Consider the following 18,294-nt stretch of genomic DNA (forward strand, 5'->3'; position numbering starts at 1 on the left):
CTGAGGGCGCCATTTAAGGATGCATCTCACTGGGGCTCCCAGAAGGGCTTACCAGCCATGCAACCCTGTCTGACACTGTTCTGAATGGCTGTTTTGTCAAGCAAGTGGCTGGGCAGTCCAGCTGCTCTGTTGACTGAGGGGGTTGAAAGAGCCATCTGCTTTTCTGCTGGCTGCGTTCTGTTGATAGAAGTTTTGTTGAAAGATATCTTCTGACAAAAACTTCTCTCAGCAGATTGCTGTAATCTGGACATAGACATATTGAGCTCCCCAGAGGGAAGAATATACATAATATGTCATTTATGACCTGTTACATACCTAGATTAGTTTATATTTCAATTTGAACATCATGCAACATAATTCTATTGCTTTGGAATTTACCTTTAGGAAGATGATCTTACTCTTTCTCACATGATTTTTCTCTCCTGCACTGTGATGTTTGGTTCAAAGTTTATGTTCAAGGAAAGGGAAGCAGTGATGTTTTTAAAACAGAGAAGTGTAGCATTTGCATCTTAGCAGATAAAACACTGTTCATTATCTAATTACCTTGTCCAAAATTAATCCAAATTTCATGTAAGTTACAAAAAAAAGATGTATCATGCCAACTTTGTGCTGCTTATACAGCATTACTGTTTAACAATGCAGGTTTCTAGGGCTTGAAATGAAACTTGATCAGTATAGGGCTGTCTGGAGTGAATGCAATCTAAAAAGCAGGCAAAAATACTTGAAATTAAATGTAATTGTACTGAAAGAAAGGTGTGGAACAGTCAAGAGTATGAATTATATTAGTTTCAGTTGTAATGTGTGGTGTTCGAGTGTAAATCATATCAGCCAAAGCTGACACTGACCTTGTTCATATTACAAATTATTGCAAGACACATAACGATGTTTTCATTATCACATCATTCTTGGACTGATTTTCCATTATACATTGAACAAAGGAGTTTTCATCAGTCTTGGTCTTGATATAGTTTATGCTCCATCTCTTTTTTCCAATTTTAAAAAGGTATCTATTGATGGACAAAACAAAGGCTCTCATTCATTACATTGTATCATTCATTCATTACAGTGGTTATCGTTTCCATAAGTATCACAAGGTAGACTCCAAAATAGGAGCATGTACATTAATGTCTAGGGTTCTTAAACTATCTCTTTTCCATTCTTATAACCTTCTCAAATGGGACAGATTCCAGATCAATATTAGTCATTTTGGATATGAGAAACCCACTGAGTTGCCTATCTTTGTTTAGTCAGAACTTCATCACATGCCTCTTTCTCTCTTACTTGACTGTTCAATGACCCATCCAGAAAGGCAGTAATTTTGCAGCATCAGAAGTGGCTATCATGAGTGTCCGCATGTGAAGACTCAAGCAGACACAGCACTACAACGCTCTCCTGTAAACCTCATCTTGCTCTTGCTGTTGATTTGACGATAAATAAGGTGTGAGTACAGGTTCTCGATCATATTTGCACTGATGTTTAATTCTTTTTAACAATAAAAGGGATTCTTGGGACATTCAGACTCAGGGCCTGATCCAATGCCCCCACTGAACGTAAATGGAGACTTTAATAAGAATTGGATCAGCTTTAATGTATCCAAACTATGCAAATATGTAGCATATATTTGGATTTTTTCAGTGGGATATTAGAAACAATGTGTCAGATTAGCTATAGAGAAATTACCCAAAGTATGATGTCACAGGTACTGATTGCTATAGAAATAGATAGACCTATTCTAATACAAAATGTATTCTTAATGGTTTTGTGCCATTCACTTAGCTCTGTAGCATCTTGAGCTGGACACCTATGAGGTGTTGGATGAAATCCTGACATCTAACTTAGGAGCAAAACATGCCTCAGCCGTGATGGCCCATCATTCTGATGAGTACACCTGAGAACAACAGACTGGCTATAGTCCACAAGAACTAGTTTTCCCAGTTGGAACAAGGCTGCAGGGAGAGGGACTTGAAGCTGAGCAACTGATCTGATGGGGTTGGGAGGGTTTGAAGCTGCTTTAGCAGGGGGCACCTGATGGAGGAGGCCAAAACTCTATTTAAGTCCCGATCTTCTCTTGCTTGCCAGCCATCAACTGACAACAGGAAGAATGGAGGGTTGGGGGATGGACGACTTCCATAGGGTCCATAACAAGTCAGTCTTTTGGAGATCTTTTTCTGCTTCCATCCACTGCTGTTTTAGGTGTGTAGCTAGTCACAGCAAAGTTAAATGTGGTTCATGGGGAGCAATAAAGCAATCCATTGGGGTTTTTTTCACACTGTGTTATATATATGCTCCTAACTTATTTTGATTATGGCCTCAGTTCAGGAAGGTATTTCTATTCAGCTACCAACCTCCCAGTTGTGGGGCGGGGAAGAGTAAACAGGGCAGTTAACCCTGGTGCCTGGTGATTCAAAAGGGCCTGGGGCTTCTAGCCACTGCTGACACTGGTGCAGTGATGGCAGTGGCCAGAGCCCTGCATGGTGCACTCCAGGTGGTGCTGAGAGCTTCCTGGGGGAGACTAGCCACCAGCCCCACCCCTTCTACCCAAGGTTGTGTCCCTTCCTCAGACATGGATCTGACCTCCCCCCACCTCGCTTTGTCCAAAGGCCCATCAATTCTGTCCCCACCTTCCCTTTTCAGCTACAATGAAATGTTTAAATGAAAGAACAGACTTGTCCCATGGCAGTTACTCTTAACCATTTGCTTAAGTGCTGTTTTGAATAAGCATGGATTTAAGAATATGTACAAGTGATTAATTTTGGACCTGGTTCAGGAAAGCAGTCTGGGTCTTGTCTAACCAATCAGCGTGAGTCAAGCTTGGGTGAGAATCTGCCCTGCCCTATCTTTCTGTGGAACAGCTGCCTAGTGGTTGCTGCTAATATGCAATAACAGTTCTTTGCTGTTGTCCTATTTCAAAGAGGGTTAGAATGCATTTGAGGCCCCAGCAAGGATTGAACTCACAACCCCTGGTTTATTAACCACTGAACTATTCCCCGCCTCCCCATAAAATACAGAACTTGAAAGAATCTCAAGAGGTTATTGAGTCCATCTCCTGCAGTCACAGCAGGACCATCTAGATCATCTTTGACTGATGTTTATCTAACCTGCTTCTAGGCACTGGAAGCTGCTACCATGACATACATTAGCTCATCAGGGTCCACACAGCATGGCAGGCTACTGCAAGCTGGATTCATATCCCAGCTTGTTGTGAGTATGAACTGAACATTTGTGCAAATAAGCCCTATTTTAAGGATACAATATGTTTAACTGCTTCCATGTTCAGGTTAGCATATAACCAAAATTAAGTGCATGTATAAGCACTGTTCGGAATAGAGGTGAATTACTAAATCAGTGTCTACATTGTTAGAAAACCTGACAACTGTAACAGTTGTAACAGACCAGAAGCCACACATATGTTCTTTATTTAAGACTGACCGGTACTGAGCATCATATATTTATTTATTCTCTCTCTCTTTTTAAATATTTGACTAGGGCATATGGCTACCACCACCACAGTAATAGACAACAAGAACGGATCAGTTCTCACGCCACCTGTGAAAGTGGGAAAAAAGTCAGTTACGGAGGACCTAATAACAACATTCAGCTCACCAGCAGCATGGCTTCTTGTTGTTGCTCTGATTGTTACCTGGTCAGCAGTAGCTATTATAATGTTTGACTTGGTGGATTACAAAAGCTTTGCAGGTAAGCCCCTCTCATTTAACATCTCCTATATTTCTGACCCAAATGTGCTGTTCTGTTTTATGTACACTGTATAGTATAGAGCCTGGAATGTACCTCAGTTTTTTTTAACTAATCAGGGGAAGGAGAAATCCCTTGCTCTTGCAAGAAATACTAAAGTATATCTGTTATATTCCATGCAACTTTGCATTTTTAAACTGAAAGAGGATTAATTTTTTAAAGTAATTGTAATCTTAAAAGTCTCATCTGTAATTTTATTATGTGCCTAATTTATGCTCAAGTACTCATCCTGTGGGCATTTGTGAACGTTGGTTTTTAGGGAGGTTTTGCTAGCAATGATAGTGTGAAAGCTGCATTGAGATTTCCATTTAACAGGGGGCCCAGACTCCTCTGGTTCTTCAAGATGGGCATGGATATATGTGAGCTATGAAACAGTATACTGCCTTAACTCTGAGAAGAAAAGCAATACATTCAGATTTCACTTCTGTGAAGAGTAGCAGAGAGGTAGCCACGTTAGTCTGTATCTTCAAAAACAGCAAGAAGTCCTGTGGCACCTCATAGACCAACAGATAGTTTGGAGCATAAGCTTCCATGGGCAAAGATCCTCTTCATCTGAACTTCCTGTGACTTCTGTGAATGCCCACATAAAAACACTATGATCATAGAGCAATCACTAATGGATCATTCATTCACGTACATTTTCTGAAAGAGAAAAACAGAAGATAGCAAAGGCATGAAATCTGACTTTCATAGATACCAGTTATAACCCTCATATGAAGTATAATTTATGCAATCTATATACATTCCAGCACTTGAACATATAGAACCAGATCCTTGGCTGGCATAAATTGTAGTAGCTACGTGGTCCTCTATGGAGCAACACTAACTTACACCATTATAGGATCTGGCCAACGATCAGTAAATCGGATCCAAGTTCAAATGTACCAGCTGGTTGTACAACAGGTGGAGGAGGATACATGACTCTGAGGCTGTTAGAAAAATGGTAACTGAGGCTGAGAAGAGGAAGTGAGGTCTAGAAGAGATACTGAATTACTGAAATCATTACTTCCTGCTATTTATGGTTTGCGCTTAGCAATTGAATATCTTAAAATTATATAGACAACTCTTGTGACGTTGTTAACAAAATAAAGTTATTTTTTGTGTTCTGAAGTGTCCCAGTGATAAGTAAACTACTACTGAGGAAAGCCTTGTGTGGAGAAGCACAATTATGTTATTGGAAAGCATAACAGTAACTAAGGGAAACCGCTTAAAATTGAAGCAATTATTTTTCTTGAGTAAGGCTATGTCTTCACCGGAGGGTTTTGTCAGGAAAATGGCTGTTTTGCTGACAAAATCCACAGTGTGTCGAGAATCCCAAGGCGTTCTGTCGACAGTAAGTCAGCAGAATGCAGCACTTTTGTCAACAGCTGTACTCCGCTCCCCATGAGGAAAAATGAGGAACAGCTGTACCCCGCTCCCCTCTAGGAATGATCGCTCAACAGAAAGCCAGTCTGGAGGGGCCCTCTGTTAACAGACAGGGTTTCTGGGACACTAGGCAGCCCTGTCAGCTGTGCTTCTGGTTGGGTGTTTTGCCAATAGAGCCGCCAAACAGTCTGGTTGCTCTCTGTTGACAGAGCGGATCATTCTTGCGATCCGCTTTGCAGTCTGGCCACAATCTGTCAACATAAATCTTGTCAGAAGATGTCTTTCAACAAAAATGTCTGTTGACACATCCCTGAAATCTAGACATAGTCTAAAAGATAGCTCCTGTTCTAATGTTACAATAGATGTCTCTATGTAAGAGTTAAAATTCAAATGTGATCCTTCTAATTCAGAACAAATTGAGTTAGGATTCAAAATTAACTTCCCAGAGTTTGTTGACTTAATGATAGATGTATAGATGTTGCCCTGCTAAATATCAATATTAATTTACTCACCTAAAGATTTTGTGCCATAGACCAAGCCTTATCCACAAACCTCCCAGTGTTGCATTAATGGATAGCAAGTTTGGCATGGAGAGGGATTGTATTTTGTTGTTTGGACTCTCTTGACTCTCATGTGGCCTCTTTGGATTTCAAGAGAAACAAGGGCAACCTCAGTCCCAGCAAGTACTACAGATTGAACCTGTAAAATCCAGGACTCTCTGGTCCAGCAACATCCATGGACCATGGATGTTGCTGGACCAGAAATTCACCATAGCAGAGGCTAGGGGCCAGCTTTGAGCCTGAAGTTTAGGAACTCCAGCCAGGGCTGGGCAGCTGCAGCCAGGCTGGCAAGGGCCAGGAAGCTAGCAACACAGCAAATCAGCTAGTGGCAGGAGCTGGGCCAGTGTGGGCCAGGAAGCCAGCAGTGGCTGGGGAGCTTCAGCTGGTGCTAGAAAGCTGGTGGTGGCTGAAGATCTGTGATCAGCAAGCCAGCAGTGCCTGGGGCCAGGGTCAGGGAGCCACAGCCAAGGCTGGGAAGGTAGAAGCCTTGGAGGAACCTGGCATTGGAGACCTGGAAGCAATCCATGACCAGGGGTGGTGAGCTGGTGGCAGGAGCCAGGAAACCACAACTGGGTGCCCCAGGTGGGGTTGGGAAGCTCTAGCCAGGCTGGTGGTGGGGTGGGCCAACAGTTGGGAGCCTAGCCAGACTCAAAGTAGAACCCAGTGGCCTGGGCTGGCTGCTGATGGCAGGAGGGGATGGGGGCAGCTGTGGACCACTGACCTTCCCTGGTCTAGCATAATGCCTCATGTAGGATCGCTCAGGTCCTGAGGGTGACAGATCAGGGAGGTTCAACCTGTATTATCTTTTTGGAGTGATTTCTCTAAGGCTATGCCTACTACTTGCACTTGCTGGAGAAAGCGTTTGTCATTCAGGGGTGCTTAACCTCTTCTCTGCCCCTCCCCCAGTGAATGACAAGGGTTTGCTATGTCAAGTACATGCATGGATGCTACATTGTTGGCAGTGTGTTTTTGGTTTTTTGTTGGCAAAAGTGCTGACAAAAGGCATTCACTTGAGCCAACTCTTAGCAACAGGGCTGTGTCAACACAACCTTCTTGCTACAAGTTGTGTAGCGTAGACACCCCATAAGGAATACATAACAATTTGATCATCTCCATATTTAATCTAATCTAAAGCTACAGACCAGTAGTAATGTCAAGAACCAGTTTAATATGTTTTAGTTTCTTTTGCGTAAGCCAGCAATCAAATATAGCTAATTGTTAGCTCTTAGCAGTCCAGGTCCTGCAGTCCTTGGCATGTCTAAGGCAAAGCTCTTCTGTAAGATTGAAAGGCTGAACTGAAGGATAGTTACAATGTATGCCTACTAGGGAGACTGGCTGAAGAAATATTCAGTAATATTAAAAATAATAAGTAAATTGTGGGTAAACTGTGTTCAAACTGGAGACTGAAACAATCAGATGGAAATCTGACTCTTCTGCCTCATAAGTGAGCTGTTCTCAGTGGACTAATGGAAAATGACATTGTCAGGCAGTAGGAATAAAATAATGTACACTTTTATTTGAAAGGTGACTGTGTATATTTTTTGCAGTGATCTGAGAAATGCCATCTTAGAGTTTCCAGCTGAGGAGTAATTTTCATTTTCTTTTCCCTGGGAAGTGACTTGGTTTTCTGACTCATTAACAACACAAGCTTTAAAACTGGATGTTACATGGTGCACTATTAAGAAGAAAAATCTTCTCCTTTCCTTGCTTCTTCTTGTGGATTTATTAATAGTCTTCTTTATTTACACAAAGGCAACAATGGGTACATATTCTGCTCAGCAGGAGCTGGGGCTTTCAATAGTCCTATTTAGCTTGGCTTTTTAAGTGAATCATGCTGCTTGAACTGAGTTCTGTGCATAATAAAAAGATGCCATATACCTGTTTGCATTAACAGAGCTGTCATGACTTATACTGCTCAGGATTTGGCTCTTTGACTTCAGTAGGATTATCGTACTCATAATGAGGTATCACTGATGGACTTTTTAAGGAACATGCCCCACAGTGCTTATGTTCAGAAGGAGTGAAAAACCATTACTATTTTCCCTTTGGTTCAAGTCTCTAGCAGAAGCATCCAACCAGGGGTATAAAATCGGACTTGTCATTTTCAGTATTGTTGAGATAGCTTTGTAAACATGATATATATCCATTGGTTCTTGAAAATACCCAGAATACTTTGTGAGGGGTTTTGGTTTTGGTTCTTATTTGTTTTCTTGATGGATGGCTGAATCACTGTGAGGCTATATCTAGATTGCAGGCTTCTGTCCGGAGACCAGAGGTCTCCCAACAGATGTCTGCTGCTCCAGGAGCCTTCTGCTGACAACCCAGTCATACTTGTTCCATGAGGAAGATGGGATGGGTCAGTAGAGGGGGCTTTCCCAACATTTGGCTCCAAGTAGACAGGCCAAATGTTGGGAAAGTCTCTCCAGACATAACTGTCGTCAGGAAATAGGCAAATACTTTGTGCAAATTGCTTATCTTTTGCCAGCATTTCTCTTCAATCTAGACATAACCTGAAATAGAGAGTAGAAAGTAGGAGTTAATTCTGCTATTGCTTGTGTTTTTCCTTTGTAACTTTTGTACTTTATAGGATTTTCCTTCCAATTTATTTCCTTATCCCCTTGAAGATTGCCTTGAGAGTTCTGCACAGTTTACACATTTACAGCATCTGTCTCAAAAGATGGTTTAAACTATCTCTTTGTAGCAAAAGCCCTATTAAAGCCTTTATAATGTCTTCACGAGTCTCTTATCTAGAGACCTTGGTAGGACCACAAAATCATTAAGAGTCAGATTCTTCTATTAAGCATCACTGAGTAGTGAGGAGTGGAAAAGAATCCTGGCCACACTGAAGTCAAAGGGAGTTTTACCAGTGATTTTAACGAGGCCAGGATTTCACCCATTGTGTAGTACAGTATAATCAGTTCTTTTAGTTTCAGTGTGGTGACATATTTGTTTTAATAGGACTAACAAAAGCATAAGAGAATCTGGCCTCAAATAATTAGCAGGCAGTTTAAACTTGAACTAACATGACTTCTTGTTGAAAGATTAATTTGAATTTTGCTTTCATGATATTTTTAGCACTGTCAAGAAAAATAACAGTGAGATACTGATCATGTCAGTGCATTCCTTTTAAACCATTGTTTTCATTCACTTTTCTAACAAAATTCTTTGTTGCAACTCTCCAAAGACAATGTCAACCCACAGAGGTCTGTCCTTGGTTGCCATGATCTCAGATCCCTTTTAAAGGAAAATTACTAACCAGTTTTGGCCTTTTTTGGAATTCATTACCAAAGTTTAACACATCATATGGACAGATGTATGTGTATCTTGTAACTCTGTATACAGTAATCCCCTGAATGCCAAGAACACAACCCTGCATAAGTTAAATTTTCATGTTACTCAGGAGCCAGGAAACTGACCAGTGCAGCAGTGCTGGTCAATTTTCCATCTCCCTCGAGCGGCAGGGAGCTGGGAGCCAGGCTCCAGATCCCTGCACTCACAGGAGACACGAAACTGACCAGTGTTGGCTCCCACAGTGAGGCGGGAGCCAGGAACCAGACAGCACCCTGGCTCCCAGCTCCTCTCAGCTGGCTGGAGCTGAGAAACTGACCAGAACATAGCTGGTCAGTTTTCCAGCTCCTGCCAGCAGAGGGGCACCAGGAGCCAGGCTTCTGCCTGGCTCCTGGGAACTGGAAACTACTCCTGTGAGGGGTGGCGACCAAGAGTCATGCTGCTGCCCTGACATGAGCAGTTTCCCCACTGACTCTTGACTACCACCACTGACAGGGGTGGTTTCCCTACTTCTGTCAGGGGCAGCAGGCGTATTAACTCGAGATATACGCAACTCGAATGCCCATGTCTCGGAGTTTTAATGTATGCACAAAGATTAAATTTGTGGTAAATTCTGCAGAGGCTGCTGGTTTGGATGGAAACCATTTTAGGCTACATCTGTATTATGAGGTAAGGGTGTGACTCCCCTGCTCACATATAGATACTTGTGCTAGCTGAAGGAGAACTGGTATGAGCATAAATACTGTAACTGAACTAGCTTGGGTAGCTGCATCAGAGACTCAGCTTAGCTGTGCAGAGTATACATCCACCTGAAGCCAGCAAGTGTATGTGCCCCATGGCTAAGCTGAACCTCTGCTGTGGCAACCCATGCTCCTGAGCAGTGATGTGCAACCAAACATAGGGAGTGGGCCTCTCATAGCCCTCCTTCACCTCAGTAGGCTGGAGCAACCCACAGCTCACTGAGGTTCCATCTGCAGCCCACACACACCCTGTCTGCCACTCCCACATGCCTCTCTTGCACTAGAGTAGCTGAGCCCTGCACTTCCTGCTTCTCCCTCTGTCTCCCAGCACTTTAGGAGCACCATGAATCTTCTGATTTGTGCTAGTCCCTACTCTTCCTACCCCCTCACAGAGCTGGAAAGCAGATAAATCACATCTACACTGCAAAATAACTTCAACGTTGCAACAGACTTCGAAGTTGAGCATCTACACGCACCGTACTTCAAAGTTAAACTTCAAAGTAGAGCGTTACTCCATTATTGGGAATGGAGTAAGGACTTTGAAGTTGGGCTCTCTACTTTGAAGTTAACTTTGAAGTAAGGGAAAATGTATGTAGACTCTTTTCACCACTTCAAAGTAGCGCCTACCTTCGACGTTAAATTGGAAGTTAGTTCCTAGTGTAGACACACCCATATAGCATTAGTGGCGGGGTGGGCAGTGTCACAGTATGTATGAATAAAATTGCATGTGTACCAGTGGGCTTCTGTAGGGGATGGAGAACAAGAGCCAGCTTTTAGTCAACTGTGTGTATCAGTGTGACTTGAACGCAGTGTGATGACCCATAAGAATTTAGATCAATGGTAATTTTTTTCTTCCACATCCTTCTCTCCAAAGGTAAGGAACTTGATTTTTTCAGATTCATTTCTTACTGTCATTCACAAGAAGGGGGAACAATGAAAATGTGTATTCCTATTACATTTTATTGCACTGCTACAAACACTGAAAAATTTCTAATGCAATATGAAGCTGATGTGCAACAAGAGTTTTAGATAAAACAGTGCAGATTTCATGCAGTATGTAATCTGTGACTCCCATATGAAGAAGTGAATAGCATATTGGATCAGGAATTGCTTTTCATGCTTGTATCTTCAAAAATATAAAAAAGGTTATTCATTTTTTTTAAATTTGATCTGTGCTAAGGACATTGGCCTGCCTGATTTTTTACAGTTAAAGAGTTTTACAGGTAATTAATGCATATTGCACATCAGAAAACAAGGTAATTGTTTATGGAGTTTATTTACCAGATGATTTAAGACTGTTTTAACCCTCACAACGGCCAAGGACCCAAATTTATAATTGACTACTCAAAACATGTTTAAATATTTCCAGCATTCCTAATAATACCAATATATATGACCAATCACAGTGAACCAACACAACTTCAGTTTCAATTCAGGAGTGAATTGGTAGTGATTCAGCCATCCATTAAGAAAACAAACCAACCAAATCCAAACTTTCACAAAATAATCTGGGTACTTTCAAGAACCAAAAAATGAAGTGGTTTCAATTTTCTTTCATCTGTTTCATGAGCAGAAAACTAGCCTATATATGCTGAATAAATTATTCACAGTGAATTATTCTCTGGAACAAATGCATGTGGGAGCTCTTAAGAAAACTCCATTGCAGGTTCACTCTCTCCAGTCTTGTGGGTGGGGTCAGGAGAGGATATCAGAATTCTGGGGAGCCATGAGAAACAACCAGAATCCCAGCCGGTCACAGAGGGAATTTTTCTTTGCTCCCCACAATACAATGGCAAAACAGCTCAGTCTGAGCCCTGCCACTGAAGGATACCAGCTGTCAGATGTTGTCTCTAAAATGCTTTGAAGTTAACTTCTTCATAAATTAGTTCACAGTCACCCCTGGAGCTGCTGTTTAACCATGGACAATTTTCTGAAGGTATGGGTTAACCAAAAGAGTGCAACAGCTCAGATTGTGAGCATTAGATCGACAACAGAGAGGTAGCCCTGCTAGTCTGCATTCTAACAAAACAAACAAGCAGACAGGTGGTACCTTAAAGACTAACAAAATAGTTTATTAGATAATGAAATTGTGGGACCAACCCACTTCTTCAGAGATGGAAACCCACTTACCTGAGGCAGCTCCCAGTGGGCAGCCCAATGGGACCCTCAGCAGGCTCCTTGCCTGTGGCATCCTTGCACGCTGCAGGGGCCTCATGCATTTCTTTGCACTTGTGTGTCCCTTGGTGAGGGGCTCTGCACATGAGGGGGTTATAAATTGTGAGACTATGCTGGGGGCGGAGGCAGCATGGAAAGTCCCCCTTCCCTTCCACGGATTTTCAAGTTGGAGAAGATGTGGTCCCTGCAGCCAGCTACTGGGAGTGGCATGTGGGGGTGTGGCAGGCTTCCACGGGGCCAGGGGATGTGGGTGAGTCATATTTTGCCTTTCTCTGCCATAAAGTATGATACAAAGCATGTCTGTAGTGGTCCCTGCATATCAAGCTTGTCCCTTGTCTGAATCGCTTTGTCAGACAATAAACAGAAACTAATTAGCAGTTTTGGCCCAGGCCTCCTGTCTAGAGCAGACAGTAATGATAGTCTGGGCTCTGATCTTCTGGGTGGGGCAGAGCAATCATCAATAAGCAGTCTCTAGCCTCCTGGTTAAGGCAGACAGCATACACATTGTATGGGCTTGCAGACTTCTGGCAGGGGGCAAGCTACAAACAAGGGACAAGCCTTCAGAGTTATGGTGACAAGGCTTCCTCCTGAGGGTTGGGATTAGCAGTAGGGGTTCCCAGATTCATTCTACGTCACTCGCTTCCAGCCCAGGCACCTAAAATTGCCGGCATGAAGAAGATTTTTACAGAGGACTCTCTCTTCCAGTGCTCTGTCATGCCTGTGGTTCAATTTTAAAAGAGTAAACAAAGCCTTAGTGTGTTAAGAACATAAGAACGACCATACTGGGTTAGACCAAAGGTCCATCCAGCTCAGTGCCAGGTGCCCCAGAGGGGGTGGACCAAAGACAATGATCAATCAATTTGTCTCCTGCCATCCACTTCCAGCCTCTGACAATCAGAGGCCAGGAACACCATTCCCACCCTTGGCTAATAGCCTTTTATGGACCTAACCTCCATGAATTTATCTAGCTCTTTCTTAAATTCTGTTATAGTCCTAGCCTTCACAGTCTCCTCTGGCAAGAAGTTCCACAGGTTAACTGTGGGCTGAGTGAAGAAGAACTTTCTTTTATAAGTTTTAAACCTGCTACCCATTAATTTCATTTGGTGTCCTCTAGTTTTTGTATTATGGGCACAAGTAAATAACTTCTCCTTATTCACCCTCTCCACACCTGTCATAATTTTATATACCTCTATCATGTCCCCCTTCAGTCTCCTCTTTTCTAAACTGAAAAGTCCCAATCTTTTTAGCCTCTCCTCATACGGGACCTGTTTCAAGCCCCTAATCATTTTAGTTGCCCTTTTCTGAACCTTTTCCAGTGCCAGGATATCTTTTTTTAGGTGAGGAGACCACATCTGTATGCAGTAGTCAAGAAGTGGGCATATCATAGATTTACCTAGGAGCAGTAAGATCCTCCTTGTCTTATTTTCTATCCCTTTTTTAATAATATCTAACATTCTATTTGCCTTTTTGACAGCCTCTGCACACTACGTGGATGTTTTCAAGGAACTATCCATGGTAACTCCAAGATCTCTTTCCTGATTAGTTATAGCTAAATTAGCCCCCATCATATTGTAAGTATAGTTGGGGTTATTTTTTCCAATGTGCATTACCTTACACTTATCCACATTAAATTACACTTATCCACATTAAATTTCATTTGCCATTTTCTTGTCCAATCACTCAGTTTCATGAGATCTTTTTGAAGTTCCTCACAGTCTGCCTTTGTCTTGACTATCTTGAACAGTTTAGCGTCATCTACAAACTTTGCCACCTCACTGCTCACCCCCTTCTCAAGATAATTTTGAATAAATTGAACAGGATTGGTCCTAGGACAGACCCTTGGGGGACACCACTAGTTACCCTTCTCGGAAAATTTACCATTTATGCCTACCCTTTGTCTCCTGTCTTTTAACCACTTCTCAATCCATGAGAGGACCTTCCTTCTTATCCCATGACAGCTTAATATAAATAAGAGCCTTTGGTGAGATATCTTGTGAACAGCTTTCTGGAAATCTAAGTATACTATATCCACTGGATCTCCCTGTCAGCATAGTTGTTAACCCCTTCAAAGAACTCTAACAGATCAGTAAGACATGATTTCCCTCTGCAGAAACCATGTTGACTTTTGCCCATCAAATTATGTTCTTCTATGTACCTGACAATTTTATTCTTTACTATTGTTTCAACTAATTTGCCTAGAACTGACATTAGACTTACCAGTCTGTAATTGCCAGGGTCACCTGCAGAGCACTGTTTTAATATTGGTGTCATATTAGCTATCTTCCAGTCATTAGGTACGGAAGCTGATCCAAAGGACAGGTTACAAACTAGTGTTAATAGTTCTGCAATTTCCCATTTGAGTTCTTTCAGGACCCTTGGATGAATGTCATCCAGTCCCGGTGACTTCTTAACATTAAGTTTATCTGTTTGTTCCAAAACCTCCTCTAATGACACTTCAATCTGGGACAGTTCCTCAGTTTCATTTCCCACAAAAAGCAGTGTGGGTTGGGAATCTCCCCAACATCCTCAGCCATGAAGATTGAAGCAAAGAAATCATTTAGTCTCCCTGCAATGGCTTTATCATCCTTGATTGCTCCTTTTGTATTTGTATTGCCTAGGGGACTCACTGTTTTTTTAGCAGGCTTCCTGCTCCTAATGTATTTAAAAAATATTTTGTTGTTACTTTTTGAGCTTCTGACTAGCTGTTCCTCAAAATCTTTTTTTTTTTTGCTTTCCTTATTTCTTTATTATTAGAGTTTTACACTTAATTTGGTAGTGTTTATGTTCCTTTCTATTTACCTGACTAGGATTTGCCTTCCACCTTTTGAAAGATGACTTTTCATCCCTTGCTGCTTGCTTTAAGGCACTGCTCAGCTCAGCATTTGGTCCTGAGTCCTGCCATGGGCTAGAGACAGCTGGAGACACCTTTCCAGCTCCAGCCCACGTGAGCTGAAGAGCCTGCCACTTATACTTGCTGTCCCTCCTCTCTTTTCTGTTGCAGGGGGTGGAGTCGGCATGGCTCCACCCACCAAGAAAAGTGTAATGGTCCCTCTGTTTCTGGCTGGGAGGGAGACTGCTGTCCTTCACTACTGTGTGGCTAATATAGGAAACAACATTTAAGCAAACTTTCTACAATTAGAGCCTGATAATTGAAGTCAATGGAAGTCTAAGTCCCCTGGAATCATTTCATTATTTTTGTAGTGTTTAGTCTAGACATATAGTTGTCCCAATGTGAGCCAAACCCATGGTAGTTGAAGTTGCACAGAACTCTGAAGGATTATTTTTAGCCTATTTTCAATTTTTGACAAGTATTCCCAATAAGCAGTATTGTTATTAGTGGAGGAATTAATGTCTTCTATTGCAATGTAACTTTGCTTCCAGTTCATTTTGGTTGTAAATGCCTCTTTTTGCATTCTGCATTCAGTCTAAGTTTTCTCTATACACCTGAGATGAACTTCTTTATAATTACTGGATAATGATGGTAGGCCAGTCAAGTCATTTAACCAGAGAAGATTTTATAGTGTGGACTGTTAATTTCACATTTACATTTTAAATGTCTGTTAACTTGCATTTAAGGGAAGTGGAGGGCCTGAGTTTCCTCCCCCATCAGCTTTATATCAGTATCAACCATTGATACATACCTACCCAAGTCTATCCTGACTCACACTTGTACAAGTGTGAGGAAAATCTGGCTTGTAGTGTAACAAAGGATCCATAAGAAATCCTGAGTTGAATGGATTCTGATCACAGGTGATGGGAGACAAGGTGTATATCTAATCTGTTTTATTAAAATGGTTTATTTATTATATTTTCTTTTGGTCTTCGGGAGAAGCTGAAGCAGGTGGAAGCATCTGAAGTTAAAGTTCCCTCCAAAGACAACTAGCAGTCTAGAGATCCTCAGGCAACATGTAAACTCTGTAGTCATAGTACAATGCTTCCTGACACGCACATATGTTTTATTCAAATTAGGATATCTGTTAGAAGCACTTAAACTAGTGTGAGGCTTTTATATTTTATCAAACATGACAGAAATTCTAAGTTTTCAGATCCTTTACTTTGTCGTTATCAGTGAATTGGATAACTCATAAATACATCAATCTTTATACCAGATAATTACACTTATCTGTATAGTGATTTCAAATGGCATTCAGTATATTGTTGTCATCACCAGAAATTGAATTAAAATGTAATTGGTAGACAAACCCATTAAAACAGTCAATTTATTACTGGTACAACTATTTGACAGCAAAGGGTCTGACTTCAGGCTTTCTTATTAGCATTGTTATTAAGATTAGAAAAGTAACTGAAGTGGGAAGTGATTTAGGCTGCTGCATCTACACTATGAGATAAAATCAATTTTATTAAAATCGATTTCTTAATGCTGGGTTTTATCCATTTGATTCTGAGCATCGTCACCTTCCTACGTATTCCCCACAAAATTAACTTACTGCTGCCACAGACAAGTAGCTTAAATCAAGCTTAAATTGAGTGCTGCTGCAGTGTATTGTGGGAACCTATCCCACAGTTCTCTGAGCCCTGTAGCATTCTGGCCCCAAAAGTAGATGTGGGTATAGGATACCATCATCCCATATTTCATTCCCCACTTTCCCCTGCCATGTTAAGTATGTTTAAGTAGACATGGTTGTTACACTGAAACTCAAATGAATCATCAGTAATGGGCCAGGGTGGCTAAAAGATGGTACCAGTTGACAGCCACAAAAATTGTGACTGCCCACAGAGTCCCTTTCTGGGACTTGAAACTGGATTTAGGCCACCTGCAAAAGAAGACCCTTATGCCCACGTAGACACAGTTGTTAACCTGAAGCTCTAATGAATCATCAGTAATGGGCTGGGGTGACTAAAATACAGTTTCCAGTTGTTAGCCACACAAATCATGACCGTACACGGAGTGCTTGTCTCAGACTTGCAGCTCGATTTAGGCCACCTGAGAAAGAAGACCCTTATGTCAAAGTAGACATGGTTGTTACACTGAAACTCAAATGAATCATTAGTAATGGGCTGGGGCGGCTAAAAGATGGTAGCCAGTGGACAGCCACGCAAATCGTGACTGCACAGAATGCCTCTCTCAGACTTGGATCTGGATTTAGGCCACCTGAGAAAGAAGACCCTTATGTCAAAGTAGATACTGTTGTTACACTGAAACTTGAATGATTCATCAGGCTAAAAGACCCCAGACTACAGCCAGGTTTGCATATGGAAGAGAAGACTTTTAAGACACGAATATTCCCCACTGCAAGCCTTACTTTGACAAGTGAGGTAATTGTATAGCTACTACAGTGCCTTCACGGAGACATGTACGGCTTTGGGCAGCAACAGCCAGCCACTTAAAATCTTGATCGCTGAGGGAGCTGTCCCCTGGGCAGCTAAAAGAGCCCCAGCTATAGCCAGCTCCTGAAAATTGTGACCCTCACCATGCACAATCTGCCTGGCACCTTGCGCTGCATGTCCTTTTATTGGCTCAGGGTTAAGCCACGTGACACAGCTGGGTACGGGAATGTTCCAGACTGTGTGGTGCCTCTGAGGGGGGGAAGGGAGGGGATGTGGAGGTTAGGACAACATGTAAAAGGCTGAAAAGAAGTTTCTCATACTACCAGACAAGCACAACCCCCAGCCACAGCCTAGCTAACACATGGTACAGGGGGCAGTGGCTGGTGCCAAGCAGTGCAGAAAAAAAGGCAGTGAAAAGGGGTATACACAGAAGCACAAACCCCACAGCTGTGCTCCTAGCAAAGAAAAAAATATTTTTCAGCCTCTCATGACCCTACAGCCATGGGCTTCCCGGTGCTGAATTGTAACAGTCCTATTGCCTAATTCCTGTGCAACTGAGAGCAGTGGAGATGTAAGAGGCCAGAGCGGAGAACTGTGGTGCATTGTAGGGCACATATGGAACAGGTATGGAGGCTAATGGATTTGATTTAAAGACACGGCGCATCCTCAATATCCTTCATTCGGATTCTTAAATTTGAGTAGAAGGTATACCCATCGGGTTTCTTCGATTTTAGGATTTTGATATGTCAATTTTAGTGATCCATAAATCGAGCTAATGAAATTTCAGTGAGGACAGGGACTGGGGAAAATCAGGCTAACTGACTATTTTATCTCATAGTGTAGATGCAGCCTTAGCAACTTGCACAAGCCAATCAATTAGCATCTTTTATATGCTTTACAAGAATAATACCAACCATTAAATCTAACCAAATATATTCACACCACTACGGCAAATCATATTATATGCCTCATTCATATACTGACAAATCACTATTACAGAACTTAGTTCAGATGAGCGATAAAGTAATATCTGTTCTCGAAAGCCTGTCTGAAATTTTTGACACAGTTGCAATTATTTCAACACTTTCAGGTACACCATTTTCTGACCAAAGTATATATGAAAA

The 18,294-nt window shown here is 41.9% G+C and overlaps 1 protein-coding gene across 15 annotated transcripts in view; it reads left to right on the top strand.

The window, feature by feature from the left end:
- Positions 1-18,294, top strand: part of TRDN (triadin) — a 351,197-nt gene that overhangs the window by 55,340 nt on the left and 277,563 nt on the right. For all 15 annotated transcript variants that reach the window (XM_074990631.1, XM_074990634.1, XM_074990630.1 and 12 more), the window contains one exon: positions 3,487-3,696. In XM_074990631.1, the coding sequence (XP_074846732.1) occupies positions 3,487-3,696 (210 nt within the window). The remainder of the gene's footprint in view (positions 1-3,486; positions 3,697-18,294) is intronic.

The sequence above is a fragment of the Carettochelys insculpta genome, chromosome 3 (assembly GCF_033958435.1).
Source record: "Carettochelys insculpta isolate YL-2023 chromosome 3, ASM3395843v1, whole genome shotgun sequence".
NCBI lineage: Eukaryota > Metazoa > Chordata > Testudines > Carettochelyidae > Carettochelys > Carettochelys insculpta.